We start from the raw sequence: 20,737 nt of genomic DNA on the forward strand, positions 1-20,737 counted from the left end.
GTAGGGTTGCAACTGTATGAGATTTTCACGGTATGATAACCGTCTCAGAAAATATCACTGTATACGGTATTACAAAATTATTATCATCCGTTACAATGACCCTTAAAAGAGTGAAAACAGAGGGTTTTTTTTTTGGTTGAGCAAACACTTTATTATAATTAAAATTTGAGGAATATTTCTAAAAAGTCTCTCTTTTGAAAATAAAATAAATAAGAAAGATAACAGAATTATAAAAACCCAAATTATAAACATGATAAAATAATAGCATGTAACTATAACATGTTATATAACTAAGTCATGTTAATTTACATGTTAGCATAGAATGTTAAATTAACTACTAAATGAAAAATAACATCAGCTGTGTGAGCTTTTGCTTCAGGACAGATGTTACATTGGAAATTAAGTGGCGACCCACCATAGTAAAAGTAACCTGTATTTAATGTATCCTGGGTCGCATTTCCTTATGTTGCATAGTTTTGTTCATGGTTTTCAAGTTCAATGACATGCATCAAGTGACATTATTTTTGTTGTTGACGTCAACAACAAAATTTACAAGAAGTTTTCTCTCCCTCTTTTTAAAAATTGAGGAGCATATGTACTTGTATGAGCCCATTATTATCCCATTTTGTTTCTAATTTCAAACATAATTCAAACAGAACATACATATTACACAGGAGGAATGGCTCCTCATCACCGTGGTTAGGTCAGTGTAGCTAGTCTAATATATAGTAGTAATAATAACAAATTATATTATTTGTGAAAAAATTGCTATAGCTGAAACACATCTTGAAACTTTAACTACAACTGCCACTGTTGATATAAAATGAGGTCTAATAGATTCTACCTTTTTAGATTATTTCATATGAAACTATAAGATTTTGTCAACATATAACAGTTACTTTTACTCATGTAAAATCGTGAAACAATTTAGTAAAGGTGATGATGTGTAAGTATTTAATTTTTTGGTGCATTTCACATTGTTGCGCACTTCCTCAGTGCTGTTTGGCAAGTCAGGGCTGCCTACTGTTTGAGAGGTTCGGTTTAATTTCCTCCGTAACACTTTAAACTAGAAAAGTCTCACTAGAATTGAAATTGGTCACATCAGTTTTGAGGTCTGCACTCACGAGAAGCCTATTTAGCTGATTGTGAGATTATCATTCAATCTGCCTCTGCAGTCCTAAATAAGATATCACTTGGGCGGCCACCGAAATATCTTCAATAGGAGAACCATGGCATTGTTCTTTCCCTGCTGTCTGTGACCCAGTCTGAATTTAACTACAACCCACCAGTTGAGAAACACTGCTTTAACTGACACACACACTCACTTATGTCAGACACACACTCACTTATGTCAGACCCCCTCACTTTGCTTCTCTCTGACATTTTCTCTGCTGCGTGTGTGGGGCACAAGTTGACGAGTCTGACAGGTAGTTGAGGAGGAAAGGAAATGCGCACGCGCAGAGGAGATTCTCCTTCAGGTTGCATTTTTTTTAGATGACCATACATTTTCAAACCGTCAAACCAGTGTACCGCTGCAACCCTACTTCAGAGTTTAGTTGGAGTCACTAATTTGCCAGTAAACTGATATTCTTGCGCACACAAATATATTTTGCTTTGTTTTCAGAGGTACATCCAATTTCATATTTACCCACCTCTTATTGTTGTGTAAAATAAGCGTTTTACAGATTTTTGTCTCACTGGCTGTTTCTCAGTGCGTTCTTACGTTCTTGTGGACTTGTTTGATGTCATCTCCCTCCTCCAAAATAAGAAAGTAGTTAAGAAGTGGTTGAATCTACATATCGCAGCATATCTCTAAACTCCCATATATGCTTTTTACATCCTAATGTCTTCCAAGTTTGCCCTTTTAGGGTAGTTGGGCAAGACTGATTTTTCCACAAGAACACAAGAATGTTCATAGCATTGAGAAACACCTACTGTATCTTCTTGAAATGGCATGTCTTTGATCGAATATGCTAAAAAGTGGACCAGACTTTATGGCAATGGTAAAGTCTTTTTAAGACTAAGTTGCTGCAGTACCCTGACAGCCAACTTGCAATACTTTGTTTACAATATATGTTACAGGATATATGTAACATTGTGACCGATCACTAGCTTAATTTCTTTATTTAATACACTTTTCAGCATAACACCACGGTTTGCTTTTCAGCACAACATAAATGAACATACAGACATGATCAATGCTGCGTGCATCTCTCTCTCTCGCCCCTCCGGTGGTATCGACTGCCCTTTTATCCCTCTCCAGCTCACACTGCAACACAAAGCAGCTTTAAGAGATAATTTCCCACCGGTGTCAATCCTTACCACTCTTCCTCTCCCGGCCTCGCTCTCTACAGACGTTGCTTGACCCCATCTCCACAAACATATACAATATGTTGTTTATTAGAAAAGAGCACCACAGTCTATCAGAAGAGCAAGTGCCTCAATCAGGGTAAGCTGTGAGGAAGTGGGGTGGATTTTCTCCCATGTAAAGACTCGGAAAGCTGCCGGCCCGGATAGGCTGGAAGGCACCATCCTTAAGAGCCGCAAAGAACAACTGAGCCCGGTGTTCAGAGGGTTGTATCAGAAATCAGTCGACACACACAAAGTCCCAAAGATATGGAAAACTGCAGAAATTGTACCATTTCCTAAGAAACACAAACCAGATGGACTGAATGATTTTAGACCAGTAGCACTCACTTCAGTTGCTATGAAATGTTTTGAGCGGATCATTTTAACTCATCTTAAAAAACAAACCAAAAAACACATGGATACATTACAGTTTGCCTATAAAGAGAAAAGAGGTGTGGAAGATGCAGTAACAACCCTCCTGAATGGAATTTATAGACATCTTGAAACTCCTGCCTCTTATGTTTGCATCCTATTTGCAGACTTTTCCTCAGCTTTTAACACTGTTCAGCCACACATGTTATTAGAGAAGCTGACACTTATGGGTGTAAACCTTAATCTGGTAAAGTGGATTCAGGACTTTTTAACAGGCAGACTACAATTTGTGAGAGCGGGTCATAGTCAGTCAAAAATCATTATGACAAACACAGGAGTACCACAAGGATGTGTTTTATCACTGTTGTTATTTATTCTGTATACAAATGATTGTGTCAGCCATCATTCCAAATGTTCATTGATTAAGTTTGCAGACGATGCTGCCTTGGTTGTTCATTATTAACAGATAATGAACAGGACTACAGAACTGAGGTTGACCACTTTTATGAATGGTGTAGTGAAAACTCACTAATTTTAAACATTTCAAAAACAAAAGAAATGGTCATTGACTTTAGAAAAAAGCCCCCTCCATTGCAACCGGTTACTATTAATGAGACAGTTATTGAGATTGTGGAAGAGTATAAGTACTTGGGTACTATTATTGATCATAAACTCACTTGGTCAGCCAACACATTAGCTAGATACTCAAAAGCACAGCAACGGCTTTTTTTTTTAAGAAAATTGCGCAGCTTTAATGCAGAGACTAGCACCCTGACATTGTTTTATTTAACTTTTATTCAGAGTGTGGTGATTTTTGCCATCCAGTGTTGGGGGGGTCTTTCTATCCAGAACAGGAACATGCTGGACAAGGTGACAAAAATGGGTAGGAAAATTACTGGATCAGATGTGAAAAGCATCACAAATCTTACTGACCAGCATACCCTCAATTTGGCACTGAGGATACTGGAGGATCCATTGCACCCACTTCGCACAGAATATTCCCTCCTCCCCTCTGGATGTAGATTTAGAATGCCCCGAACAAAAACTAAACGACATATTACATCATTTGTGCCGAGGAGCATTCAATTATTAAATGGATCATCTATGGGCACATAGATTTATTTTAAATGTGCATTATTGAATATATATCTATTTATTGATTCTTTAAGCTGTTGAACATTTTAGATGCATATTATTGAATATATATCTATCTATTGATTCCTTAAGTTGTCGAATTGATTATTTTATGTCACTATTTGCTGTGTTATTGTTGTTCTATGTTTGTTGTGGTTCCCATGAGTGTAAAACAAATTCCCCATGGGGCAATAAAGGTTTTCATCTTCACAGTCGGGTTCTGGATGTAAAAATTACATAAAGTTTTTCCATAGGTGAATACATTTTTAACAATTACTTTATAATCTTTAAAGACATTCCTCCCATGAGCTCGGTAGGGCTTGGCGATATGGCTTCAAAAGTGATATTTTGATATTTTTCAGCCTATTGGCCATATTCGATATATATCTCAATAATTATCTATTTGTGCTGAAATGGCTCAAAAGTGTTTTTTTTTGTTGTTTTTTTTTAAATCAGTGGAACCATAATTTCATGCAAACAGCCATCGCAGCAAAGTAGATATTAAATATTAAAATATTTTAAAGGCATTAAAAAAACTATTTAAAAATAAAAAAAAGGCATTTTTCACTACAGTTTTGCACTAAATTAATGCAAGGGGGAGAATGAGATCACTTTTAGATCACTTTTTTTATGCACTTTTATATACGATGCATAGTAACTTTAAAAAAGAGTTTCTAAAAACAGTGGCAACGCCACCTCCTTGCTCTGAAGTCTGTGGAGAATTTAAAAAGTCACAGCCTGGCAGTGTTAGATCCCCCAGGCCAGTTTTATCGCTAGGATTCTGCCAGGTTTCTGTGATGAATAAACAGCCCAATGATCGTGATCTAAAAAAGTAGTTCAAAATAAAAGACTTGTTGGATATTGAACATGCATTTATGAGGACCATCTGGTGGCTACGTCTGCATTTATGAGGACCATCTGGTGGCGACATTTTTTTGCTGGAGTAACAGATGTACGATGCATAGTAACCTAAAAAAATAGATTATTTACCTTCAGATATTTTTCTAAAAAATGTTTTGTAAAGGTGTGCAAAAACTATGCTTTTTGAAAATCCGGTTGAATGCATGATACTAAATTGTTACTGTGGGACCCAGTTGAATTGATTATTATAATACTGAATTATCATTAATATTTTGAGGATTAGATTTGTTTTATTTAAAAGTAATATATTTCTTTCCTGATTACTTCACCTTTACCTGGAGCTTTTATTTTGACACTTTCACCTGGAGCTTTTATTTTGACACCAAGTACAGTGTGTAGATTACAATCAAATCAAATCACTTTATTGTCACACTACTGTGTACACAAGTGCAGCAGTAGGTGAAAGTCTTGTGTGCAGTTCTGAATAACATAGCAGTACCAATTAGTACCAATTTACATAACAAATGTACACATAATTACACAACACAATATATAATGTAGAGTAAACAATACACACAATAGAGAATACACATACAATAACAATTAAAAATAAGGGTACAGGTATATAAAATATATATATATACAATAGTTGAATTGGGGATAATATATTTGACAGTCCAGTGTGATATACAAGATAATAATTAATAAAGTGCAGTGCTGATTGTTGATCGTGAGAGATCAAATGTTCAAAAGTCTGTTTGCTTGGGGGAAGAAGCTGTCATGTAGTCGGCTGGTGCGGGTCCTGATGCTGCGATACCGCCTGCCTGATGGTAGCAGTGAGAGCAGCCCATGACTCTGAATATCGTTAATATTCGATATATCGCCCAGCCCTAGAGCTCTGCGATAAATCAATGGTATATGTGCTTTATAGCAAAATTATTGGTAAAAAAAAATTAATGAACGATCAATGATGCATTCTTGTACCTTTTTTGTCTTTTTTACCTCAAATCAAAGTTTGTAATGGCTGGATTCAGCTCAGAGCTGGTTGGTTTGGTACATAGCTTTATGAAGGATTTTTTGAAATCCTAATGAAAGACAAAAAGTTGCCAGGCACTGTTGTCCAAGGTAGTTCAAGCATTTAACTAACTATTTATTTATTTATTTATTTTAAGATTAGCCCTGTAGCAAAAAAAATGACATGGGCTTTTCTTGCTTTGCATTTTGAAGTTTTAGTTGGTCTTCAAGTCTCTGTTTATGTTTTTTTTTTTCAGGAGGAGGGCGTGTGTGAGATTGAGGGAGAAATAGAAGGAGAGGTGGAAGGTGAAGCAGAGTATCCTGCAGTGATTGTGGAGCCAGTCCCCAGTGCACAGCTGGAGCAGGGGTTCGCTGCTCATGTGCTTGTGTATGATGATGAGACCTACCTAATGCAGGGTGTAGCCGAGGAGCAGGAGATCGAGACTGAGATGGTGGAGACAGGTGAGATTAACTCAAAACACACTCTGAAAATCAGCTGAGAAAGATGGACATGCTATATTTTAACACTCATCCCAAGTAGCTGACAAAGTTCTCTATTTTAAAATAATAGTTTAACTAGTATAGTACACATTTTTTTTTTTTTTGTCACAGAGGTAGATTTCTAAGATATCTAGCTCATTAAAACACATATTATGCTTTATTACATATATTATTACATATAATGTTGTCAGTAAAGGCCCTTTTTAGCTAGTCTGAGAACTTTTATCTTTCTGTGTGATTGTGTCCTGTGGTATGCACAACCACTCAGCAAATGATGGTAAACCTCTCACCTTTTTCTCTTTGCTTTCCTTTTTTGCAACATTGGACATCCCTGTTCTTTAGAAAAGTAAAATCCAGGGGAAAGCCCAAATAACATATGTGATTATCCTCCATAGCACTCTCTCTCCAATGTTTACCTCTCATGCCATTTCCAATTTACTTATTTGTTATATACATTGAAGCACCACAGTGGAAAAAGAACCATAACCGGATCTGCATGGTTTTGATCTGCACGTTCTCGCAAAAATAACCGTTCTGCCTGATTTTGGAAAATAGGCTTTTGATGCTTTGTTGGACTGATTAAAATTCTTTAAAAAAACAAACAGATTGCACCTCAGTAGGGCTGTCATCAGGTCTAAGAAGCTAAACAAGAATTTTTCACAGAAATATTACCAAAATTTGAATTAAATGCGACATTTAAAGACTTTTCAGGTAGTGGTCAAATGTACTAGACATTTGATTTTTAAATTGACATTGTCTCCTACGTCCATGAGGGTTCCATTAATCAATATTAACCAGTAAGAAACATGTCATAGCTATTCTACTATTGCAAAGAGCATATCTGGCTGTTAACAAAAGTGCGTAAAATAATAGTCAAAAGATTCATATTCAAAGAACAGTTCATATTCACAAATATTAAGTTAAAAGTAAAATGAGAAAAGAAATGCTTTAATAGAAGCTTTCAATAGGTTCTATGCAGAGATGGGACCAAGTCACACATGTGCAAGTCTCAAGTAAGTCTCAAGTCTTAACCTTCAAGTCTCAAGTAAGTCCCAAGTATTTTTTCTTGGGCAAGTCAAGTCAAGTCACAGGCTATGTCAAGTCAAGTCCAAGTCAAGTCACAGGTTATGTCAAGTCAAGTCAAAGTCAAGTCACCTTATTATTGTAATTTTACCTGCAGAATCTGATCATAATAAAGTGAAAAGACAAGATATAAGTAACTATCAGTAAATTACAATACTCATGTTCAGTAAAATACATCATGGAATCAAACAAAATTGTAACTTCATAAAATTATTTATTTTTCACTTCTGCCAACAGTGTTTGAAATGTTTTACATTTTCAACATTGAGTCCATAAAACAAATAACAGCTTAACATCCAACAGACTCCTCTCTGAACACCTCCCTCTCTCTCTCTCAAACACAGTTACGTACATTAAACTTTGTTACATTTCTCCTCTCTCTCTCACACACTCTCTCTCACACACTCTCTCTCTCACACACTCTCTCTCTCACACACTCTCTCTCTCACACACTCTCTCTCACACACACTCACACTCACACTCTCTCTCCCACACTCCCACACCCACTCTCTCCCACACTCCCACACTCACTCTCTCCCACACTCCCACACCCACACTCACTCACTCTCGCGCTCACACACTCCCACACCCACACTCACTCACTCACTCACACAGTGCATATCCATAAGCCTATTTTTGCAATGTCTGTGAGTGGGAAACGTTGAGGTACCAGCGCGCGTGAACGTCATGGCAACGTAGAAAACAAAGTACCTCGCGCGGGAAACACTTAACGTAAATGCACGTAACTAACGTAAATCAAGCAGGCTAGTATGCAGCATAAGCCACGAAGTGTTGGCGAAATAAAAAATTAATGGACAGATTTTTTTTTTCCAGAAAACTTCTTGCACAAAATAAATTCAAGCACTTTCAAGGACCTGTATCTATGTTTGTTTATTTTCAAGAACTTTCCAGGGCCTTGAATTGTATTTTTCAGATTCACAAACTTTCAAGGATTTCAAGGACCCGTGGGAACCCTGCTATCATTACATTAGCTAACTACCAACTAACCAGATAAAATTAACAAATTGACAAGCACTTACTGGGCAGAATGGCTCTTCAAATGGCGGACGAAATTGGAGGTTGTCGTCTGGCTGTCCGCGATCTTAACGTTGCATGTCTTGCAAAGCGCTGTTCGATCTTTTGCCATCTTGATAATAATTTTTGAAGCCGAAGCGATGACCCTTGGTAACGTTACCCCTCCGGCTGACATGTTGATGTGTTATCTGATCTAAGTGGGCGTGGTGTGCGTAAGGTACGAGAGGGCATGGCTGATGATAGCCTATAGTGTCGTGATCCAGTCATGACAAAACTATTCTCAGCCTGCGCTCCAGCTGGATCAATTTTATTTTTTCAATAATTTATATATTTTATATTCAAACTGAAAACATGATGTGATTAACACTCAAGTCATTCAAGTCTTCGTGTCTCAAGTCAAGTCAAGTCCCGAGTCTTTAACTTCCAAGTCCGAGTCAAGTCTCAAGTATTTTATTTTTTGTCAAGTCAAGTCACAAGTCATAAAAATAGCGACTCGAGTCGACTTGAGTCCAAGTCACCAAGTCACAAGTCCCCATGTCTGGTTCTATGTTAAATTAGTGTTGCACATTAGCCATACTACGGCACCGGTATAGGCTAATGAGTACTACCACAGACTCTAGCTTCATACCGGCAAACTGGTAGTGTTTTTCATTAAAAACAGTTGTACACTGGCGGCCAAAAGTTTGGAATTATGTACATGATTTTGCTGTTTTGGAAGGTAACTGGTTCTTTAATACACATTACCTCAAAAAAACTTTGGTTTTATTTTTTTTACAGACTCAAAGACTCCCCTCCTGAGCCTTCTGGTCTCCTCATGCCAGGGTCTGCAGGGGCTATAACATTAATGTGAAGAGAAAAAAACAAAAAAAAAACAAAAGAAAGCTAAACTGTTAATTCAGCCAACATTAAGGATAAGTACGGTTTAACGAAATAATTAGTTTAATGCGAGTTAAACTTGATCAGTTACTGTGAACCGTAAAGCATTTTTAGCATCGAATTAGCTAGGTATCTATAGCCATACATCCAAATAATATCTAACGTTATGTAGGTCCCAGTTTATAGGACTATGTCACCATGCACAGAAACGTTAGTTTAACAAGTACACAAGCATGTACCACTACAAGTTAGCCGATTTTGTTTTTTGGTTTGTTTGCTAAACGTTAACCTTACCTGTTGGAGTCCCAGTCATAGCGCCGCTGCATTCATCAGTAGTTTTGGAGGAGGACTCGTGCTATGGGCATGTTAAATGAAGCTCTGTGGCAGGTGGACGCTGAGAGAATGACTCCACCGACTCTGTCTTCTTGCAGTCGAAGACGGAGCAACTTTCTGCTCTTAAGTTTATTCCGTGCACTGTCAATCAGATTTGTTATGTTGCCGGTCTTCGCAGCAATTATCTTGTCGCAAATATTGCATTGAGCTGGGTGAAATGTAGCCACACTTTTCCACATCTTTTCCATCTACAGGTGTTGGGACGCATACACTATACAGCCTCACGTGTGAGCCGCGTCTCTGGGCGTAACCGGCGTAAACTAGTGTTTTTCCTTGATACCTAAACACAGCCAATCACCGGCACTTAGATTTGGGCACATCTAGCATGCTACATGCTTATCACTGACGTTGATGAGATTTACCCCTTAGGTATCAAAATTTGGTACAGAACGACAAGATATTTTTTGATAATCCATTGTTTAGAGGCAATTAGATCGGTGCCTTAAATGTATTGAACTCGATACCCAGCCCTACTTTTGAAACAGAAAAACAAAAAGAAAAGGTTAGAGTGGGCAAAGAACACCAATATTAGACATCAAATAATTGGAAAAGAGTGTTATAGATTTTATCCTCATTGAGCTTTTGTGGGATCAGGTGCATGAAAAGTTCCTGACAAGACAGCCACACTTATTGCAAGTGCTACAGGAAATGTGGGGTGAAATGTCAAAAGAGTATCTGGACAAACTGACGGCTAGAATGCCAACACCTGGAGGATTTTTTGATGAGTCTTTGAAGTGGTTTAAGAATGTTTTTTCAAATTGTAATTGTAATTTGTCACAATATTAATGTCCTGACTATATATTGTGATCAGTTAAATGCCACCTTGGTGAATAAAAGTACCAATTTCTTTCCATAAGAGCAAAATCTGTACATTATTCCAAACTTTTGGCGGCCAGTGTATGTACATACCTAATGCTTATGCAGCGAGACTCTCATAAGAGCAAGCCAAGGCATAGTCGAGACACAACCGCCAAAGACCTCGACCTAAGGGTGCATTCACTCTAGGGTTGCAACGGTATGAGATTTTCACGGTATGATAACAGTCTCAGAAAATGTCACGGTATCACGGTATACGGTATTACACAATTATTATTATCAGTGAAAACAGAAGGGTTATTTTATTTATTTATTTATTTTTGAGCAAACACTTTATTAAAATTGAAACTTGAAACCATTTATTTTATTGAAGTATGTGTAAAAAAAAAAAAAGTCTCCCTTTTGAAAATAAAATAAATAGAAAAAATAAGAAGGCTAACAGAATTATAAACATGATAAAAATATAGCATGTAACTATAACATGTTATATAACTTAAGCATGTTAGCATAGCATGTTAAATTAACTACTAAATGAAAAATAACATCAGCTGTGTGAGCTTTTGAAGTAATATCCTATGATTATTAACAGTTAACATATACTGTAGATGCGTGACAGCGCAGCCAGACTGCTCCTGTCTGTACCTTTAACTCAGTGCTTATCAACTGGTTTTGCTTCAGGAAACATTGGAAATCAAGTGTCGACCTGCCATAGATTAAACATAACCTGTATTTAATGTATCCTGGGTTGCATTTCCTTTTATGTCGCATAGTTTTGTTCATGGATTTCCAGTACAAGGACATGCATCAAGTGACATTATTTTTGTTGTTGATGTCAAAATCTACAGGAAGTTTTCTCTCCCCCTTTTAAAAATTGAAGAGCATATTTACTTATATGGGCCCATTGTTATCCCGTTTGTTACCTTAATATTAAATATTTATACACATATTACACAGAAGGAAAGGCTCTTCATTACCATGGTTAGGTCAGTGTGCTAGTTTTAAATAATCGTAATAATAATAATAAATGTATATATTTATGAAAAATAAATACTAGCTGAAACGCATCTTGAAACTTTAACTACAACTGCCACTGTTGATATAAAATGAGGTCTAATAGATTCTACCTTTAGGGTATTACATATGAAACTATAAGATTTTGTCAACATATAACAGTTACTTTTACTCATGTAAAATCCTGAAACAAATTTGTCAAGGTGATGGTGTGTAGTATTTATTTATTTTTATTTTTTTTTGCTCTTTACCTCAGTGCTGTTTGGCATGTCAGGGCTGCCTACTGTTTGAGAGGTTCGAATTGACAAACTCTGTAACACTTTAAACTAGAAAAGTCTCGCTAGAATTGAAATTGGTCACAGTTTTGATGTCTGCGCTCCGCAATATCGAGGGAAGCCCAGTTGTTGAACGCGTGCGTGCCAGAGAGAAGAGCAGATCATGAAAACCGGTATTGACTGTTGGGCGGTGTCTTGCTGTTTTTCCAGCATCTCGTGCAAGATTGATGCATTTTTTGGACGCTGCATTCGGTTTTATTTGTTGCACTAGCTACTTTGTGTTTTAGCCCAAGAATGTGATCAGTCTGAAATGCCCGCAAGTCATCATTAGTTCTTGGCACACATTAAAAATTTGAATGTGCATTTTCATCTTAAATTCAACGAATATTCAAATTTCGAAATTTAATTTGACAGACTTACACCTCAGTGTTTACACTTTTCAAGGGCATTGGCCAGATTTCACATTTACCTCTATAATGTATAGAGTACACATAAACACTCAGTCTTGCTCATACAACACCAGCACAGTCACTACCTCATATGCCATTATATACAACCACATTTCTTTTTATATTGCAAACTTTAAAGGGATTTAGATGGGCAAGGAGGAGGCGAGAACTGGCTTGACAATATAAATAATAGTTTAATGAGAAACTTAAACAAAAGACGCAAACACACACGACGGACATGCCCGTAAACGATCTCTCTCTCCAGCACCATCTTCCGCAGTCGGCCTTTATCCCTCTCAGAGGCTTGATTAGCCTGATAAGGGACTGGGTGTGTAGAATAACCACCAGGCCCCGCCCCCCGCCCTGCCACACACACATTGATTATCTAGCTATGCAAAACATTTAATGTTTGAAAACACCAATACCGTTAATCTGGCCCTCAGTTTGCTCTAAAGCAGTTGGGTTTGTTCATTTGTGGTGAATGTAAAAATGTTCAAAGAATGCTTTGAATTGACACATACTCTTAACATATTACAATATCTTGCTGGTGGTTTTGGAAATGTATGCCATACGGATGGACCTAAGGTCACAGGAATGTCATGCATTGTCTTAATGGAACTGTGTTTCCAAGATCATGATTTAAATTTTCTGTGCAACTTAATCGCATAAGCCAAAGTAGTTTGGGTGGATAGCTATGCATATGCACATTTATTTCTCTTTTATGTCTGTCAGTGGTTTTATATTCTGTTAATTTTGGTTCGCACAGAATATTTGGAACATCATCCCTGATATGGTTACTGATTTTTGGGCTGTCTGGAGACAAGGCAACCTGGTATTCACATTTGTTACAGAAAATTAATGATATGGCACAAGAATAGCTTTTCTTGTATTGGTTCCAGTAACTAGTAATTGATGTCTTTCAATTTAGTTACATTAATTTCTTTAACAAAAAAAAAAAATCTATAGATGGGAGCTTATGATGAATTTATAGCTTGGAACACATGTAGAGATTTTGTCCAAAGGCCCTGTCTGGTGGTGAGTCTCCACTGCTCTCTTGTGGACATTTTATGAAGTATAGCACAGAATGTTAGTTCAAAAGATAATTCATATTCTACCAAATTATTAGTCTAGAAATATTTCCGGTATTTTCATTTGAAAATGATTAAATTTCAATAGGGTGAGATTTCTACAGATGGCTCTGCAGATGAAACGGTAAATTAAAATGGCTTATTGGCTTGTATTTACAACCATTAGTTTCACTAAATTAATTCACAAAGTATCGGATGCAGTTTTACCTATGTGGAGAACACATGTGTTTAATTGTGTAATTGCTTAAACTCTACATTGGATGTTCATAATATGAAAAAGCGATACAAAAAAAAGAGGAATTCATTGGTTGAGGGAAATCTCTCGTCTGTTCATGACGTAAATTGTACGTAGCGCGTTGAGCGCGGAGGATTTCCTGTGTTTTGCGCGGAAGGATCTGTGCGCGCTCGGGGCGTGCTGCTGAATTTGTGGAGATTTCCTGTGGAGGCGGAGTGATCTGCGAGTCGTGCGTCTCTTAACGCTTTCAATGCGAGTCAATGTGAATCTGCACCTCTGGATGAAATATGGCGACGTCGCTGCATGAGAGATCCGCTAACCAGCTTGATTTACTTATCCGAGCAGGTAAAAATATAAAACCGCATTTTTAACCACGTCAGTGCGGGCTTGTTTTGGAAGTAACAGAGCACTGCTCGCTCCGCAGCGCTAATATCCGTGAAGTTGTATTGTAAAGTAATGGAGGGCATTTCAGGAAGTGATCACCTTGGTTGGCAACCTGCATGGCGTTGCCTAATTTTCTTATCTGCTTTCTAAGAGTGTTGAAAAGTAGCGTTGAAGTGTGCATGTTGCGTTATGTGTGCTCAGCATGCATCGCGTTGAGTTTGCACTGCGCTGAAGGAGTAGAAATTGTGGTGTGTTAAAATAACGGGTTTCTCTGGAGGTGGTGCGCTGCTCTGAAACCAGGAAGTGGGAGAGATGTTGTCTTTCCTACGTCTTTGCCACGCTGTCTGAAGTCGGAAGGGCACTGAGTTTTATTTTTATGGCGTCTTAATACGACTTACTAAAACGTGAAATGTAGTTTATATATTAGTGTGTTGTATTCCTTAATAAAAAATATGTCTGTGCGCTTTGCGTTTGGTAAGGTTTATTTTGATGTCTCGTCCTCAAAGGAAATGTGGTATATTTTGGAGAAATAAAAATACACGCGGAGCAAAAAACTTATTGTACATTGACGTCTTGGTTCTTATACAGCGTTAAACAAAAGCACCGAGTTTGTGTAATAAAACAATGTTTGTATGTCGCAGATGTCCCGTTATCTAAGCGTGGTCGCTCTTCTTTCTGCACTCACATTTTAGCGTGCTTTTCTCACTTACATCTGTGAGCAACATACAATGCTTAATTCTTGCTTTTAGACATTACATTATTTGTCATAAATTTGAAGGGACTTTGCTGTAGAAGTGTCGAGTCGAGATTTTGACTTTTTCACGGAGAATATTTAGATTTTATGGCTAATTTGATGGCGGAAGCATTGTTATTCCACAAGGCGGTCTGAACTTTGAGTGACAGCAGTTGTCGTCCAATAGGATTCGCGCCCTGTTCGAAATCTTACACCAGGCCAATCGATATGTTCGTTTCTTGGGGCGTTGATAAGACGGGCGGCCAATCAGATTCAGGGCGGTGATTGAGTGGCAGGAAGCTCCGAGAGCGTCTTCAGAAAGAACTGGAGGGAAATCACTGACGACTGTAAACACGGAAGTGAAGAGGAACAGCACTACTTTACTCTGGACCGCTATTTTAGTGACCGCAAATAGTACCACCGTATTCAATTGAAAACGATTTATTTAACGAGTTATTGTTAAATGTATTTTATATTTGAGGGAATAAGACCGTGATTGGTTCAGCCATTTAACACTTGCTGTAGTATTTTGTTATTTTTTCAACATTCAAGTACACATTTATTCAAGGTTTATATAGACGTTGCGCAGTCTGCTTTTTTTTAGGTTTTGGCTTCAGTTTTTGAATTAATTTATTATTTGTAAGATTTGATATTTCTAAATTGAATATACTATACAAAATAAAAGTTAATGGGTCTCGAAGTTTATTCAAATCTTAGCAGGTCCCTTAACTGTATTTAAAAGATTTGTAAGACTTCAGAGACAATAATGTGAAATGCTTAAACACAATTCCTTAAGCATTAATGCTTGTTTTAAAACATTCAAAAACATTTTTATCATTGAAATGAATCATATTTCAATGATTTCAATGAATCACTCTTTTCAATCTTGTCTGTATGCAAAACTGTTGCATTTTTAGATATAGCTTTAGATTTGTATCCTGAATCCAAGGGCAGATTTCTAATTATACAGGAGTCAATGCGGGCCGGGTCACTCATTCTAGAGGACACCATGTGTATGTGTTTATGACTGACACTGCCTAAAGATAGCCCCTGTGTGCAGCAATGGACACACTTACCCAAACATGGGCAGGGTCAGGTTGTAATAGAAGTGCATTGACAGCTTGGATAGACTGGCACAGGTGCTAGTGACTGCGAATGTTCTTCAAACAGACAGTGCTGTAGCGATGAGGATGATCTGCCTATATGTTTGAATTGCTTGTCTGAGATCAGTCCCTCAGCACCTGTTGCTGAATAAGAACCTCCACAAAGTTTCTTGACAATTTGAAAATGCAGGATCTCAGCAGTTCATGGGTTTCACCTTGAACATAAGAGCCCTGATCCATAATAACAAGGCTACTACCATTGATTCGGATAGAGTCTGGTGGGGTGGTTACTGTACTAGGCGACATCTTCAGTACCACACTGCTTCATGTGAGACACTTTTTTCTTGCAAAGAGGTGTTATTAAAGCTACGCATCAGTAGATGAATTTACAAATGCACATTCAGTGGCATAACCTATCCTGAATAGTTCTGAGAGAGAATAATTAACTCCTTTGTTGGGAATCACATTCTCTGTTTCTCAAATGTGCATTTGCAACATTTGAATAATAGGCTACTGTTGTGCTTACACTTGTTTATGTTGGTTATTTTGAGAGGCCTATTAATTCACAGGAGGTCTGTGTAAAAAGACCAATTCTCGGAGGGCTTCTGCAGTCAATGCTGCCTGTTGGTGGTTGAATATGTCAGCTGTCAGGTAGCTTGTTTATGAATGAGAAGTGTAGAACTGTAAGTACAATATGAAAATGTCAATCACATATGGTGGTTGTCAATAAACAAGCCTAAAGGCAGTTATTTAAAAAGTCTCGCTATTTATTCATTTTTAATATACAGTTTTTCTGTGAGCTTCCTTTTGATTTCGCAATCTGCTATCACTACACTTTTAATGCACAATTTTTCTCTCGTCACCCATGCCAAAACACATTCTTCACACATGGGATTCAGCTAGGGATGTCAAATTACAGACATTTTCATAATCTAACGTTGTGGAAATTAACAATCGATTGTTAACGTTAATATCACAAAACGCACGGGGAGGACTCCAAATAATATGTACTTTTAGCTTACTGTTTTTATATATATATATATATATATATATATAAAATAAATAACCTTAAGAAATGCAAGTATTGGCATTTTCTTAAAATACTCTTAGTTCAGTGTATTTGAATACATTTAGGTTATGTTTAGTACAAATTTGTGAATTGATTAATTACTGTTATAAATATCTGAAGATATATAACTTGTATACATGTTTGAGTATATTAAAACATCACATTGAGGATCGTGGAATATTTCGGACCTTTTGGATTGATTTTTTATGGAAAGTAAATAACATAAAATACCGCTTCTCTGGTTATGGTGAGATGTCACCTGAATGTGCTTTCCTAGCGATGATGTAATTGTAGGTTGGGATGAAACAGGGAGCTCAACTGTGCTTTTTGTCATGTTGTGTGGTGTGTGCAGAAAACAAAAGTTAATTTATAGAGAAACACACCAACACTTTACATTGAGTACGCTTTATCTCTGATCTGTGCCTCTTTTAACGACTCTTCCTTGAACCGGAGAAGACATGATATGCAGTGCCAAGTGCCCTCTAGCGGCTGGTGACTGTATAGACGGCGTTATCAATGTCTGCTGTCATGATTGCAGAACAATTGATAAGCTTAATCGATCAAATTGTTAACGTCAATTAATCTATTTTCTATTAATCACTGACCCCTAGATTCAACCTGTTCAGTTTAGATTAGGGATGTGCACAAGTAATCTATTAATTGAGTACTTGTTCAGCTTCCAAATATATAACTAGTAAACTAATATTGCAATTTGACTCTCCTTTGTGCCTTTGCCAGTGGTGGGCAACAATGAAAATGCTTCTCTCACCTCAATCTTGCCATTACAATATTGTATGATCATAATGTTGTTAAAAGAACACACAAATTTTAATTCTGTCATTCCTATTGTCGTTTGTGGATCTAGATGATGTTGTGTGAATTTTTTTCATTAGAAAAACAGGTTCAATGGTTTAAGGTTGACTTTAAATTCTAAATATCAAGTAATTGATTACTTGGTGTGTGTGTGTGTGTGTGTGTGTGTGTGTGTGTGTGTGTGTGTGTGTGTGTGTGTGTGTGTGTGTGTTGTAGTACTAGACAAAAAAATTACTCCAATTGCCCTAGATATAATAATTTTTGGGTAGCCACGGATGCGGAGTTTTTTTTTTTTACCCAATAGCATCCTCTATTGGTTGTGCAGTGTAAAAACATTACATTTGAGAATGCTTTTGTACCTTTAGTCTAAATTGAAGGTTGCATTTGTTTAAATATGCATTAACGTACCTTGCATGTTAAATGGTTTCAATTATTTAATTGAGCTAGACACTATTAGACTGAGGTGTGTAAAAGCTTTGTCACAATTTACAAATTTGTTACCAGTATGTTGTATTGAAATTTATGTTGTAAGTGTCTCTCTATATAAAAAAAAATCACAACACTTAATTCTGTTAAATTATGATGCAGAAGGCTGATGATACAATTTTGATTCATAATATGCACCTGAAAAGTTTCTAAAAGTTCACAAAAAATATTAACACAGTTTGTGTGTTTTCTCAATTGTAGTGGAAGCTTCAGTTCATGGCTCTAATGTGCAGTGCTCAGATAAAACCATTGAGGCTGCTGAAGCTCTTTTACACATGGACTCTCCCTCCAGTTTACGTGGCGACTGGAGCCCAGGTGAGCACTGCTTTCTCTTCCTCCTCCATTTACAGCTTTAACGTCATAAAACAAGACCATTCAACATCCAAATTGACTGAAAACTGACTTTTCTAAAAAATATTTGTATGTTTCTGGTGTGTAGAAGTGTTTGTGCCTCCGTGTGTCAACACCTCTGAGTTCTTGCACGCTGCCATGCGACCTGACGTGCTGACAGAGACTGTGGTGGAGGTCAGCACAGAGGATTCAGAGCCTATGGAGATGGTTACTGTTATACAGGATCCTGAGGTGATGGAGACAGAACCCACCAAGAGAAGAAAATGTGAGAACATGTCATAGATGTATTCATAGATTTATTGTGGTCTACAACTTCAGTTAATTGTTATTTTTTTGGTTTCATCCTTTCAGCTGGGCGGAAACCCAAACCCCATCACATTTCAAATGGATCACCTGATCAAGGCATCAAGAAAAAGTCTAGAGAAGGGAAAGGTATGTCCTACATGTTCACTGCTGTGTATATCTTTTAACATTTTGTCCCTTATGCTGTGTTCATGTCTCATGGGAATTAGCGTTATGTCATATTGCCAAAATGGATCTATGTGCAGTCTTGTTGATATGTAACATATAGGTGAATTAATAAAGATTATTTAGCAAATTATTAAACTAGGCACATAAGGTAACATTGACTGTTTTAAAATGATATATTAAATGGTAACGCTTAGCTCCCTGTCAAGCTTTAACTCTTGAAACTGCTGCCATTTTGGTCTTCTTTTTAGTTTTAATATGATCTCAACTCTCAAGTGAGAATATGGAGCTTTCATAAAATTTAAGTAATTACCAATTTGTTAAAGACATGATTTGTTTTTACAACTTGGAAACTCAATTATAGTAACTATGCACCATTATTTAGCATGTATTACATTGATTTTGCTGAATGTTATACCTATGCTGTTTTCTTACAGGAAGTACTTACCTATGGGAGTTCCTGTTGGACCTACTGCAGGATAAGAACACCTGTCCCAGATATATTAAGTGGACACAGAGAGAGAAGGGCATCTTTAAACTGGTGGACTCTAAAGCTGTGTCAAAACTCTGGGGAAAACACAAGAACAAACCAGACATGAACTATGAAACCATGGGCAGAGCGCTCAGGTGACAGACAACTTAGAAGTTTACTATGTTTATGTTAAAGCTAAAGTATGTAACTTTATTGTGTTAAAATACTTTCTTCGATTCAAGCTTAATATGCAGAGACTGTAAATATAGGTATAGCCATTCATAGGTTAATTTTCTTGAAAACTGTAAGCACAGTCTCTGTAGCGCTATGAAAATTCATCCTGTTTGTTTTGACCGACCTGTCTATACAAACACAATAACACTGACTCACTGGGCAAGATTGTCTCTTTGTTTTACCAATTGGGGTATTAAGAGAGCTGTTTTGAAAACTGTATTTTTGCAATTCAAGTAATTACATACTTTTGTTATAAGTGCAGTGAGAGAGCACTTTTTTTCTTCTAAACTTAAACTATATATTTTTTTGGAGGCAAAAAATAAGCAATAAGGTTGTGCTATATTGTGAATATAGTCATGGCTGAAGGGTGTTATTATGCGCAACATGCAGCAGAGTACCTGTTACCCCTTCAGCTGTGACTATATACACAATATAGAACAGCCTCAAGCGTCTTATTGCTTCTATAAAACAGTTACTACGTTAAACAAAAATTAAGGTCACAAATTTAAGTGCCATCTTTTGACTTGAAGATGTATACCAGGATCGCTAAGGGTCGTTCACCTGTAAGGTGAACAGGTGTTTTGACTTGTTTTGAACTGTTACTACATCATGTTAACATGGCTGAAACACTGTATTGACCAATCAGCATCCAGGACTACAACTTCTCCATATTTAAAATTGTATTTAACGCATGTTTCTTTCTCAGGTACTACTATCAGAGAGGTATCTTAGCCAAAGTAGAAGGTCAGAGGTTGGTGTACCAGTTTAAGGAAATGCCTAAAGACATTATCATCATTGATGACGATAAGTGTGACCCTGGTGATGACCTGAGCGGAGAAAAGACCTACGAGCGTGTCCCTCCCTCTTCTGAATCTCTGTTGACAGCTGACTTCTCCAAAACCCCTGCCATCTTGAGAGGGGGCGGTAGGACTGTGGTCCACCCGGGTTCTCCTAAAGCTCCACTCACGGCAACTCCTGTTCAACGCATAGTAACGATCTCAACGACAACAGATTCATCACAGCCATCCCGTGCCACCCTCATCCCTAATGCCAATGCTCCCAGGTAACCAAAGTGGATTAAATGATTTAATTTATTGGATGCAAGTAGATAAAGATAATTGATAAATTAGTT

The 20,737-nt window shown here is 37.2% G+C and overlaps 1 protein-coding gene across 5 annotated transcripts in view; it reads left to right on the forward strand.

The window, feature by feature from the left end:
* Nucleotides 1-20,737, forward strand: part of LOC127644274 (ETS-related transcription factor Elf-2-like) — a 42,180-nt gene that overhangs the window by 19,209 nt on the left and 2,234 nt on the right. For 4 of the 5 annotated variants that reach the window (XM_052127385.1, XM_052127386.1, XM_052127387.1 and 1 more), the window contains exons 3-8: nt 5,988-6,192; nt 18,282-18,395; nt 18,520-18,696; nt 18,783-18,863; nt 19,337-19,526; nt 20,312-20,668. In XM_052127385.1, the coding sequence (XP_051983345.1) occupies nt 5,988-6,192; nt 18,282-18,395; nt 18,520-18,696; nt 18,783-18,863; nt 19,337-19,526; nt 20,312-20,668 (1,124 nt within the window). Of the gene's footprint in view, nt 1-5,987; nt 6,193-13,707; nt 13,838-18,281; nt 18,396-18,519; nt 18,697-18,782; nt 18,864-19,336; nt 19,527-20,311; nt 20,669-20,737 lie in introns of those variants that run through there. The other variant, XM_052127389.1, reaches the window with a different exon arrangement.

The sequence above is a fragment of the Xyrauchen texanus genome, chromosome 5, assembly GCF_025860055.1.
Source record: "Xyrauchen texanus isolate HMW12.3.18 chromosome 5, RBS_HiC_50CHRs, whole genome shotgun sequence".
NCBI classification, from domain to species: domain Eukaryota; kingdom Metazoa; phylum Chordata; class Actinopteri; order Cypriniformes; family Catostomidae; genus Xyrauchen; species Xyrauchen texanus.